The sequence below is a fragment of the Pelobates fuscus genome, chromosome 2 (assembly GCF_036172605.1).
Source record: "Pelobates fuscus isolate aPelFus1 chromosome 2, aPelFus1.pri, whole genome shotgun sequence".
In the NCBI taxonomy this organism is placed as follows: Eukaryota; Metazoa; Chordata; class Amphibia; order Anura; family Pelobatidae; genus Pelobates; species Pelobates fuscus.
The window spans coordinates 330,690,885-330,704,208 of record NC_086318.1 but is presented as its reverse complement, the minus strand read 5'-3'; the positions used below and the strand labels follow the sequence as shown (position 1 = coordinate 330,704,208).

The 13,324-nt window shown below is 39.2% G+C and overlaps 1 protein-coding gene across 2 annotated transcripts in view; it reads left to right on the top strand.

Moving 5' to 3' along the window:
- The window catches only part of RNGTT (RNA guanylyltransferase and 5'-phosphatase), a 444,501-nt gene that overhangs the window by 154,114 nt on the left and 277,063 nt on the right, over positions 1-13,324 (top strand). For both annotated transcript variants that reach the window (XM_063443564.1, XM_063443565.1), the window contains exon 11: positions 33-197. In XM_063443564.1, coding sequence (XP_063299634.1) covers positions 33-197 — 165 coding nt within the window. The remainder of the gene's footprint in view (positions 1-32; positions 198-13,324) is intronic.

The following is a 13,324-nucleotide window of genomic DNA, read 5'->3' as shown; positions in this document are numbered from 1 at the left end:
TAATTTGAATAATCCTTTCTTTATATTTCTAGGGTCAGCCTGTTGGGGATTGTGACTTCAACATTCGACTATCCTGTATTGAAAAAGAGATTATATTTCCACGGCATGAGAAAATGAAGACAGGCCAGATTGACAAAGCGCAAGAACCATTCAGTGTTCGGAACAAGCCATTTTTTGATATCCACACTTCAAGAAAGGTACCAATTAAAACTGTAGTTTTGACTGCTGTAATTGTAACTGCAGTTTAATGTTGGATATTTCTTTTATGTACTATTATAAAATCACCCCTGTTAAAAATTAGTTTGTAATGTAAAGAGTTTCTCCAAGCACCATGACCACTTCAGTGTTTTGAATTGGCCATGGAGCAAGGAGCCTTTATGTGCAGTGTTTCAGCACTCAGAAATGCTGCACATACTGAGATATTGAGGCTGTCTGCCAGAGGTATAACTACACCTCTGGCAGTGTCACTAGCAAGCCTCAATCAATTCTCTCAGCCACTTAGAGAGCGTCAGGATTGGCTTTCATCTTTTGCGGCCCTGAAGAAATCTGATATGGTTCAGCTGCCATGCAGGCAGGCTAGGCGCATAGAGGGACCCAGATTAAGAGGTAAGCCATTGTAGAATGGTGCCAGGGTACTACTGGAATCATACACCACTACAGCTCTCTGATATTCTGATGTGCGGTATAACCTTTTAAATATCTTGCAAATAGCCTGCCGTCATAGTGCTCAACTGCCTATATTGATAGAAAAACATTGCATTGGTTGACTAGTCACAAATCTCAGAGCTGGGTGTCATTGAGTCCTGCTTGGAATAAATGCAGCTCATTAAGTATGTGAAATGTACGCTCAAACAAATTAATCTGCCTGCGATTTACCTGTGGAGTTTAATTCAATGAAGTTGAACAAGTCTATAAAGCATAGCATAAAGTCCATTGTGTGACTGCACACTATGCATTGAGAGAAAACATGGATGCACATTTTTCCCACTACAAGAGCTGGTTTGGTATAAGAGAATGTTCACTAGCACTATGTTGTGTTTTTACATTTTTTAACTAACCCAAAGCAAAAAATGTAATGCTCACATTAGTGGCTTATCAGTAAATATATACTATTCTTTGTAAAACCGGATAAATATACTGTTCATTTTCCCCTGTTAATATTTGTTATAATGTATACTATGATACATGTTTTTTTTCTTTTGGAAATGTTGTATCATAATAACTTTGAAAATATTCAATAAAAAAAACATTTGGCGAGTGGCTTATCAGTATATTTTAGTATTAGACGTCTTAATAACAAATAGTTGATAATTTGTAGTAAATAATATTCTTACAACATAGGTAAACACATTTCCCCTTTGTCACAAAATGTTTCCCTGGACCACTGCCATATTTTCATTATGTTCAGCAAAATGTTAAATGCCACCAGGTATGTGGATTAAAAAAAAAAAAAAAAAAAAGCAATACAAATAAAATAAATCTACTTGTCCAAAGGGGTAAAGTGGTATCCCAGTCTACTTGTCCTTCCTGACTATTCTGACAAAAAATAATTTCCACTAAAAAAAGAGCACTGAGCATTGACAGGGCTATTTGTTGAACAGAAAAATGAATCTGAAAGGCGAAATGGAGGCAAACCTAGCTAATGTGGAAATCTTTGCCTCTGTTTACCCCTTTGAATTGATTTTGCAAAAATGTGAATTTGTGAGTGTTTTATAACTTCTGCTCTCCCAATGTTTCCCCTTTTTCATAGTGTGTGTGCTTGCTGTGTGTCATCTGTGTGCGGTGAGTGCATTTACAAATCCTGCCTCCTCCCCCCTCTCCACTTAACGCTATTTACCTTATTTCCAGCGTCACGCCGATCTCTGTCTCCTTGCCTAATGGGTGTCCTGGTTTTTTATTTCCAAAATCTGGTCACCCGAGCTTTGTTATAATGACTATGCCCCTCCCCTTCATGACACTGTCATTACAATGTGTAACAGATGTGTCCCCCCCCGGACACCCATGCTGCTGCGCTCCTAAAACCTTATGGTGAGCTGTGGTTACGCTCACAATTACGGCATCCTGGTATGTGTTTCTGGGTGGGCCAGTCTGGCTCTCTACCTGCTGGTTATGCCTTCCCTGCCTGTAACCAACTCCCCCAAGGCAGCCCTGCTGCTGTAGGGCTAAAACAAACAAACAAAAAAAACCACCACACACTTCTGGCCAAAACTGCATGTCCCGGGCGTCGGGACGATGTATGTGTGTGTGTATATGTGTATGTGTGTGTGTGTGTGTGTGTATATATATATATATATATATATATATATAGAGAGAGAGAGAGAGAGATCGAGATATCCCATACAGCCATGTATGTTTCAATATATTTTGTGCTGTTATTTATAATAGTACTGTTATATGCCATTATATTTTGTATTCATCATTATATATCAAACATAAAGTGATTTTATTTAGGTGGATTTTTTTCCCTTTAGAATGGAATAATTTAACACCTCCAGTGTTAATATACATGGGCAATGGACGCTACGATTGGTATTTTTCTGTAAGTTGGTCACTACATACTAGCACCTAGCAGTTTATTTTGAGCTTCAGATTTGTGCTGTGTAATTATCTCACTAGACCATGTCAAGCCAGTTTTCAGTCTTTTCATGAACTTTCTGAAAAGCATTTTGAGCTTCCTTTGAAGAAATTGTCTTTTAAAAATCTGTGAAATATGCATTGATGATTAAAGGAACAGCAGTGGGGGAAAAATATTTTTTCTCATATGAAAATATCTTCTTTGATTTTCAAAGAGGTGCATTTAAATACCTTTCACACTATTTCAACTACTTTGTTTAAATCTACATCCCACTCACTCACTCACTGACGACGGCAAGTTGATTCTCATAAATACATATACCGGTAGTTAATATGACTCTGAAGTGATACTATTGTTTAAGCCAGATGACTGCAGACTGACATTACTGTATTATTTTATACATGTGTTTTCTTTCTTGTTTTAGCAGCTAATGAATATCTGATTTGTTTGCCAGTGAAAGGAAGCTCAATGTAAAATAATTTCTTATATGCTGAACGGAGCTCTCTGCTATCAAGGTGTCAGCAGTCACTTGATGGGTGAACTGAGAGTACAACAGCTATCCCTGGTAACATAAGCTGATTTGCCTTTACAAAGATAATAGCCTGGGAGCTCTACATAGCTCCAATGGTTAGAGCTGTCTCTGCAAGGAAGTAACCTAACTCCACAGTAGCATACCACTTGCAAGGTTGAGGCCAAGTTAATTATAACAAAGTCACACACTGTATTTGGAACATCAGGGCTTATTTATGCACAAGGCTGCTTATTAGGCTGATAAGTGGTCCTTATTTTGATTGTAGTGTTTTGCAGCAACCAACTCTCATTTCTAAATTGCTTCAATAAACTGGATGCAAAACACAAATAAATTAACTATTTAATTAAAAATAAACACAATGAAATACTAATGACATTTTAGAAGGATGTTTGTGCCCTGATATAATACATTTTAGCTAGGCAACCTCTGACACTCTAGATGTTATGGACTACATCTCCCCTTATGCTCTTACAGCATTATGGGAGATTGTGTGTGTGTGTGTGTGTGTGTGTGTGTGTATATATATATATATATATATATATATATATATATATATATATATATATATATATATATTTGTTGGAAGGCCAATTGGCCTGAATTTGTGGGAGAGTTATGTCCCTATATAAACCCTATATAAACATTCATCAGTCTACCTGGTTCCTTACGTTCCAGTAGTAGGTATCCCTAATATTACTCACTACTATTACGTCCTTCTAAGGCCTCACTTCGCCTGCATATCTGTCAAATAATGTTGCTCAGTTCTGGGATTCCAGGGGCTTGTCTCAAAAAGTTTTTGGACCTACGTTCAGGTCTCTCTCATTACACGAGTCTTTATCATACAGTGTTTCTGTTACACACCATTCCATACGTTCTACATTTTTACACTTGGATTACCAATTGCACGCCTCTGGCCTACTAGCATCTTTCTTACCCCTAGGTTCCTGGACTGGACCTGATTATACAAAGTATATATAGACCTATATATTGAAGTCGCTCGAGCAATTTCCTATATACAGAACTAGCACTCAAGGTCAGTATCTACATACGTTACATACTTCCTGCAAGAGACAAGCCCCCGTTAGGGTAGAGAACTGGATTTTAGGGTCAGGTGCTGGCCCTAGCTTCCCCCAATAATACTACGGTCCGCGAGGTCTACACCCCTACCTCATACACGGAGGTTCAGCCCCACGACCAAATCATAGCTAGCCACCTCGCTCGCTCTTCTTTAGGGTTACAGTCAGGGATTCCCATGCACGGCCACACATTTTTAATCTCTTACAGTCACCGAGAGGCCGCCATCCTGCCACCTCCTTCTGGTGGCCACAAAATCCCCTCGGCCCAAATCATAGGTAGAGCCTAACACCGCCGCTTGGCAATAGCAGGGCCTCATCTGTCCCTTGGTTCTAAATTTTAATTATTTGCTTCGGTATTAGCTAGCAGGCTAGTTCTCCGGAGGTTTCATCCCACCTCCACTATTCTCTTCTTATCCATATCATTATTCCTTTCAGGATGTTGCAAGAACCAATCATCGAACCCCCATCAGACGATATACCCAGCACGCCAGCCAGGCCTGGGTCTCCGGTGGAATCCCTCACTCCTTCTACTCCCAGATCCCGAAGATATTGGACCATTCCTAAAATATCGGCTGAACTTAGGCTCAGGGGAATCCTCTTTCCAACCACCACCAGGAAAGCAGAACTTTATTAACGGCTGACTACTCAGGCCAACAAACCAAGGCCCGGCACCAGTTCACAAGGGCCTTCAGTTGGCTTTTCTGATTCCACCCAGGAAACTCTGGCGCCTATACTGGCCAATCTGCAATCCATTAACAGCAGGTTGCTGAAGGTGGAATCAGCCATAGCCACTCCAGGTGACTTAACAGCCTCAGCAGTCCCTACACCGGTAACCTCGACCGCTCTGACTGCCATACCCCTCATTTCTCCTCCCCCACCAGCCACTACCACTCCCACTACCCACACCTCACCATCCCACTCTGTTCCTGCTTCCATCAAGAAAGATATTCTTGATGGAAAAGTCGTCAATTTAATGTCCCTCCTCATAGCCTCCCAAGACGTCTTAGAGAATAGAGCTTACAACTACGGGGGCATTTCCGTAGTCTTAAGAGCCAGAGACCCACGTTTGAATAAAAAACTTACCATCCCACAGTTTATCGCGTTCGGCACTTATCGCGATGTTATCTGCACGGTGTACCCACATAGGAGAGAAGAGCTTGATTTATATATGCACGAGGTGGTTGATTTGGGCATCAAGTATGGAGGGTCCTCATTTTACGATTACCACAAATCCGTTTCGACCAAGGCAGCTACTCATCTGACACAATTCAATATTAGAATCGATTGGTGTCAGATACTGAGTTATTCTGCCGTCATTTTGCTGGTCTGAGGCCCCCATCTTGTGCCTCTTGTGGTTCCACTTCACACTCCACCGATCTATGCCCTGGGGATGCAGACCCTTCCACGTCCACTTTTTCACCCCACCACTCTCTCACCCTACTCCCTAGACAGGAAGGTGTCCAGAGAGACAAGCTGGGCAGACCCATCACCTTCTTGGGCAAGGCGCAGGTGTGCAATAACTTTAACACTGGCATATGCAGCTACAGCGCATGCAGGTTTTTGCACATCTGCTCCATATGCTTCAGAGCCCACACCAAGTCCATGTGCCCAACCCGTCTGACACCGAACAAATAAGCTGGTTCAGCACACATTTCATTATACGACGACACCACGTCCAGTTAATGGCACTTTCTCTTCGCAACCTTACTCATCTCGGGGGGCTGCTTACTTGCACTCCAAGTAATAAAGTGTGATTTGACATTTTTGTATCCTTCTTTTCCTCCAGTTCATGGAATAGTTTCAGTCATACCAATGTATAATTTTGATGTAACTTGCCTATATTCTACTATTCCAGCATGTAGGGATACATGCTTAAGCAATATAGATATATCTTAGACCTCATTCTCTACACCTCCTCTACTCAGCTGCTAACACTCTTGTATGCTCTTAAATTACAGGTCTCCGGCCGGGCTCCCCCTCCGGCACACCTATGGCTAACCCTGGTTTAAACGAACTATTACTCCACTCACGCACCAAGCACTGTCTCCCAACACCACTATCTTTTACGCTAGGGCACTGACTATCTTTAACAAATTCACAGCCGAGTTTTGCTAACAAGGTGACCTTTCCATCAAAACTATGGTGGCTTTTGCCATTTACACCTTAAACTCTCTTATAATACTATCAAACTCTACCTCACTGGAGTACAACACCACATCCTCACTAACTTCCCTAACCACGCTCCTTTTCTGTAATCCTACCCCATTAAGAAAATCCTCAAAGGTATTTTCAAGGTCTGTCTCTCCTAGTACGACTAGGCTACCAATAGACGGTCCAATATTCTGTCTCCTAAGCGACTTATTGGACAAATCCCCGTTTGACCACAATACCAATTTAGTCATGAAATCTGCCATTTTTTTGGCCTTTTATGGGTTCCTCAGACCTAGAGAGTTCACCGTGGTACGTCAAGGAGAAACAGTACGATGACTCAAACTTTCTTACTTAAAGAGAGTAGACGACCATTTTTACTCTCTTTGCCTTCTACCAAGACTAATCACTCTGCCTATCCCACTATCATTCCCTTCTTCCCTACCGAGAATTTGTGGTGCCCTGTACATGTTCTGGATATGCTCCTGGTTTCTCACCTCACGCACTCACCAGATACTCCACTACTTCTACTCCAAGGACACCCATTCACCACAGCTAAATTTACGTCACACATCAGAATTCTATTGTCTAGGTTAGGCTACAACCCAGCCTCCTTCTCTGGTCACTCATTTCGCATCGGCGCAGCATCATCAGCCTCTAGCACTAACACCCTAGTACACATCATAAAGAGGCTGGGACGCTGGAAATCCTCAATATACAACTCCTACATCCCTCGACCAGGAAGGGAGCTCAGGCAGGCTTTCAGAAATCTCGCAATTAAAATTTTCAATAAAGTGTGTTTACTTTTAATTCCTTTGTGCCCTCTTTTTTACAGAGATAACAAAACAAGGAATAGAGTCACCGCTAATCAGGAAGGCAGCAGTCCCAAACAGGGACTCCCTCTAATGTCCCTGGAGATAAATAGACAAAGCAAGAAAATGGGGGATGGGTCTGCGCCACTGGGTACAACAGATAATGATATTAAGTCCAATGGGATCTATATCGTGTGTCCAAAATTCTACTTAATACGGTATCCAGAAGATGTCAATGACATGGAAGATAATCCAATTTTGTAAGAAATAGAAGAGTTCTTACTTACAGTTGACAGAGCTTAATCCAGCTCTGGTGTGAATGGCTTGCAGCGGTATTATCCCCGCTTGCAGGATATACGGCAAGTGTCCTCTTCTATGTAGTGGCAGGTAACCAAGTGGGAAATAAAAATGGAAACAATAATGGTGCAGTATGTTCCACACATGCGATAAAAGATATAAAATATAATAGATACATTCACATTCGGTAGAGCTTCAGCTAGCTCTAGTTTGATAGGCGTGCAGCGGTATAATCCCCGCTTAGAGGATATGGGATGAGTGATCTTGACACGAATATCAATAGCTCGGAGAGAAGATAAAACAGCGATAGTGCTCTCAATAAAATCTTTAGTGAGAAAATGAAACAATAAAATATACTCACAATATATAGGGCAGACTGACTGCTCTATGTAACAGCGTAGGTGGTATAATCTCCACCTAGGATTCTTTGGAGTATTATATCCAGGAAGTAAAAAAATAAAAATAAAAAAATAAAAGAAGTATAACATATATATATAAAAATATATAAAAAAGCCAGGTAGTAGTAAAAGATGATGGTTACAATGTAAAAATGACCAAAATTTTTTTATTAACAGTATATAAAAACAGTAAAAGTATCCAAACGCGTTTCGCCAATATAAGGCTTTATCAATGGATAGCAAACATTTCAACCTGGCTCGTTAGAGATGATTTAAAATTGGCGCCAAAATTGTACAACCAATAGTAAAACAGATATTTTTTGCACATACATAACAGCATTTAATTGTAAGAATTCAATAGATATAGCTTCACAGATGCTTTTAGCATAATTATTTTACAAAAACGAGCGTTATTGGTTAAGTATTAACATGTTTTCGGCCGGATCACGTGACACGCGTCATAAGCGTGACGTCACTCCCGGCCGCACGGAATTGTGGGGCATTTAGTTATGAGATAAGCTCCATGTATGTAAAGCCCTGTATTGGGCTGAAAGGAAAGAGGAGTGGTTAGGGAACACTTAGGGAGGGACTTGGGAGATGAAAATAATGGCGGCGGCCATCTTGGATGGGGAATGTACTGTTAAGAGATAACATAATAATAATAATAACATAATAATAATAATAATAATAATAATAATAATAAATGAATTGATATAAAACAGATAAAACAGATAAAATAATATAATTAAATAAATCAAAGTCTGCATTCAAACCATTAGGGATAAGTGTTTTTAAATTAAAAACCCATTCCATTTCACATTTACCTAAAATGTTTTTGATGTTGCCTCCTCTCCATGGAATAGTGCATTTTTTTATGCAGATACATTTTAAAAGACCAGGATCATTGTTATGGATAGTAAAATGTTTAGACACAGTATGATTTTGGTATCCATTAATTATATTTCGGCAATGTTCCCCTAATCGTGTTTTGAGACTTCTTGTGGTCATACCCACGTATTGGAGCCCACATGGGCATTCTAGGAGGTAAATTACATTTTTTGTAGTACACGTAATAAAATCTTTAATATTATATGTTATATTGGTTTTATTAGATTGGAAATGTGTGGTTTTAGGTTTAACCGACTGATCAGTACATTTACAAACTTTGCAGCGTTTGCATTTAAAAAACCCTTTGGTGTTGGGTAAAAAACAGGATTGAGATTTCTTTGTACTTTCTTTAGTAAAGTTGGAGGTTAAAATGGATTTCAACCTAGGAGCTCCTCTGAAAACAATGTTTGGTCTTTCTGGTATAATTTGTTTGAGAGTATCATCATGTTGTAATAAGTGCCAGTGTTTATTTATAATTTTTTTAACGTGGTTACTTTTATTATTAAAATTAAAAATAATCGGAAGACTGAAATGGTTATCGGAGGTTTTTTCTTTATAGTGTAGAAGTTCTGATCTTTCTTTGGTTCTAACTGCATCTATTGTCTTATTGAGATTGTCTAATAGATAATTTTTTTCTGTAAATTGATTTTTAAAAAAAACAGCTTGTGAATTAAAATCTTCTATTTGAGAGCAATTTCTTCTCAATCTTAAAAATTGACTTTTAGGTGCACTTTCCAGCCATGGCTTGTAGTGGCAACTTGAGCGATCAATAGCTGTATTCGTGCATACTTTTTTAAAAAAGGTTTTGGTATTTAAAATGTCGTCTTTGATAAAAATTTCCAGATCTAAAAAATTAATAGTAGTTTTACTGTATTCACAAGATAAAATAATACCTCTGTTATTACAATTGAGGTGATCAATGAACAATTTTAAAGAATCTTCGGGGCCATTCCAAATAAAAAAGAGGTCGTCTATATATCTAAAATAGGTAACCAAGTTCGGCCGCCAGGCATGCTCGCCCCAAATGGCAGTGGATTCCCAGTCTGCCATAAAGAGGTTAGCATAGCTGGGGGCGAACTTGGTCCCCATGGCCGTGCCTCGTTTTTGTAAATAAAAACAATTAAAAAACCAAAATAATTGTTCTTTAAAATTATATTAATACCCTCAATTATAAAATCTATTTGGGTGTGAGAGATTCTATTTTCGTGTGTAAGGATATTTTTCACTGCGCTGCACCCTATGTCGTGGGGGATAATTGTGTATAAGGACTGAACATCGCAGGTGACTAGAATAAAATTGGGTTGCCAGCTAAAATTATTTAAAAACCTTAAAAGAGTCATAGAGTCTTTTAAATAAGACCTCATAAGTTTTACAGAGGGTTGGAGAAGAGTGTCTATATATTGTGATAGATTGCTTAAAAGTGAACCAATCCCAGACACGATAGGTCTGCCCGGTGGGTTGGTTATATTCTTATGAATTTTTGGTAAAAAATATATTACTGGAATTTTCGGGTATTGTATACTTAAAAAATGAATTTCTTGTTTGTTTAAAATATTAAGATCTGCACCTTTTTTTAAAAATGTTAAAAGAATCTTCTTTATATTGGCGGTTGGGTCTGATAATAATTTTTCATACCACCTACGCTGTTACATAGAGCAGTCAGTCTGCCCTATATATTGTGAGTATATTTTATTGTTTCATTTTCTCACTAAAGATTTTATTGAGAGCACTATCGCTGTTTTATCTTCTCTCCGAGCTATTGATATTCGTGTCAAGATCACTCATCCCATATCCTCTAAGCGGGGATTATACCGCTGCACGCCTATCAAACTAGAGCTAGCTGAAGCTCTACCGAATGTGAGGGTATCTATTATATTTTATATCTTTTATCGCATGTGTGGAACATACTGCACCATTATTGTTTCCATTTTTATTTCCCACTTGGTTACTTGCCACTACATAGAAGAGGACACTTGCCGTATATCCTGCAAGCGGGGATAATACCGCTGCAAGCCATTCACACCAGAGCTGGATTAAGCTCTGTCAACTGTAAGTAAGAACTCTTCTATTTCTTACAAAATTGGATTATCTTCCATGTCATTGACATCTTCTGGATACCGTATTAAGTAGAATTTTGGACACACGATATAGATCCCATTGGACTTAATATCATTATCTGTTGTACCCAGTGGCGCAGACCCATCCCCCATTTTCTTGCTTTCTCTTTTTTACAGGCCTACTCGTACGTTGGTTTCGGCACACCTCAGCCAACTTTGCTCCTTCTCTACATTCCATTAACATGATAGATTCCGAGCACAAGTTTGAAGGCCAATTGACCTGAATTTGTGGGAGGAGTTATGTCCCTATATAAACCCTACCCCCTACTTACCTTTGCCGTTCAACACAGATGTGTTGACCCCACCCACCTACACCCTCCTTTACACATTTCTCTTTGTGTGCCCTCTTTTTTACAGGCCTACTCGTACATTGGTTTCGGCACACCTCAACCAACTTTGCTCCTTCTCTACATTCCATTAACAGAATAGATTCCAAGCACAAATATATATGTATGTATACCCACACACATATGTATATACATATACGTATTAGATATGTGTGTGGTGTGCGGATATATGTACACACACTTAAAGAGAGTGAGAGCATTGCATTGCTATATATATGTAGGGCAGATTAAAGATCTTCCCGATGGGGATAGTACTGCCCAAGAATCTGCACCTCAGCAGGTCCAGGCCTGTCAGAGCATTGCTGTAAGTCTCCAGTTATAGTGCTGGGCCCTAAAGTAGAACGCAGTCCGTATGCTCCCTCGCCAGGTGCACACACCAAGAGCTGCACCAGATTGTGACAAATTATCGGTGCATCCAAGCAATGAGACAATTTCCTCGGACAACGTAGTCATCTAATAATCTAAATTATTCACACTTAAAGGACTTTGTGGAAATTCCCAGCACCACTTTCAGATCATTTGTTGAAGATAACATTCTGCTATAAACATGTTAAAATTGGCAAACATCATGTTAAACAAATACCAACAGGTAGATTACTGTTGATCCACCATTTGACCATCTGATAGAATAATTTATTTTGTTTTGATATCCTTGTGTCAGTTCATATGAGGCAGTTAAAGAAAAACTGGACCAGTCTCTGCCCCTTAAATGGACTTTCCAGATATTATCTGCAACATTCCAGACTACATGTATGCAAGGAGTATGTATGTATATGTGTGTATAATATATTTGCATTTCAATGTTTTATATAGTTGTTTTTATTGTATTTTTTTGTTTGGTTTTTCAGTTAAGCAAAGTAATTTTAAATATTTATAGCATTCTGCGTTATATATCCCTTCCTTCTCCATTCCAAGCTATTGACTAATTGCTGGTTCCTGAATCAAGGTTTATGATGTAACTCCTCAAGTCTAATTTTTTTAGTCAATACCTCCAAATATGTGTGTCTCCAATAGCACAACTGTATATGTCCTTAGGAAGAGCGTTCAAAGCAGTCTGGGAGATGTTGTTTACCTAACAGCTGTGAGCATCATTTGCAGTGCCAGCTATATTAATTTCTAGTGGCCATCTTTGAGAAGGCATATGGTCCTCCTTCTTTGTATATATTTTAGTATTTAAAATGATGATTTTTTTTAAAAAATTTTTTTGCATGGAGATAATTGAGTTACATAATGTACTTTACTCAATTATCTCCCATGCGGAGGGGAGGGATTGTGTGCTGTGTGTGGTAGTGTCGGGCATTTAATTACTGTTCTGATTGGTTTGTAAGCGTTGTGTCCCTGTCCCCCACAAAGTCCATGTAGGCGTATACCTTGCTTGGGGACTTGCATAGAAGGCCAGCTGTGGCTTCCATTAGACACTTGTTTTACCCTTCATTAAGTCTAGGCTCATGTTTGGGGGATTGGAGAACTACATTCACTCTGGGGATTGCTATAATCACTATACTCTCTTGAGTATAATCACTAAACTCTTGTAAGAGCTGTTCCTGCTACGCTCTCTGGACTAGGAGAGGTCTACCTACTGAAAGCTGGATTCTGGTCTTGGGTCCAAGGTGAGTGGACGACGGCGAGACCCCAAACCAGCTGCGGCGGTTCATGGGGTTTACAATGGTTATGGTGTTCCAGTGCAGTGCTTATGGTACTCGCAAGTACAAGGAAGCAGCGATTGACGGAGGTACCCGGTTGGGGTGCCAGGTGGTCCATCACAGCCGTATATTTTGTGGATGGCTGAGTGCCTTTTAAATAGCTTTTAATCCAAGTCCTGTCTTGTTTTAATCCATCTCATATGCAAAATGATCCTTTTAATAGTCTGCTCTTGTCAGAGAAATCCATTTTTAATATTTCTAATTTCACAGTTCAGTAGGTCTGGTGAGAAAAAGAGGAGGAAAAAAAGTTTGCCAATTTTCATTGTATTACCACGAACAAGGAATAATAAAATAAAATAAAAAACCATACTTGAGTTATGATTCAATATTCCTTTCTTCTTTTTCATGTTGACATTTTACGATTAGGAAGTTGATTGCCATCATAGTGCAAAGCTCCAGTGATTTAATACAATGAGCTACAGTTATTCTAG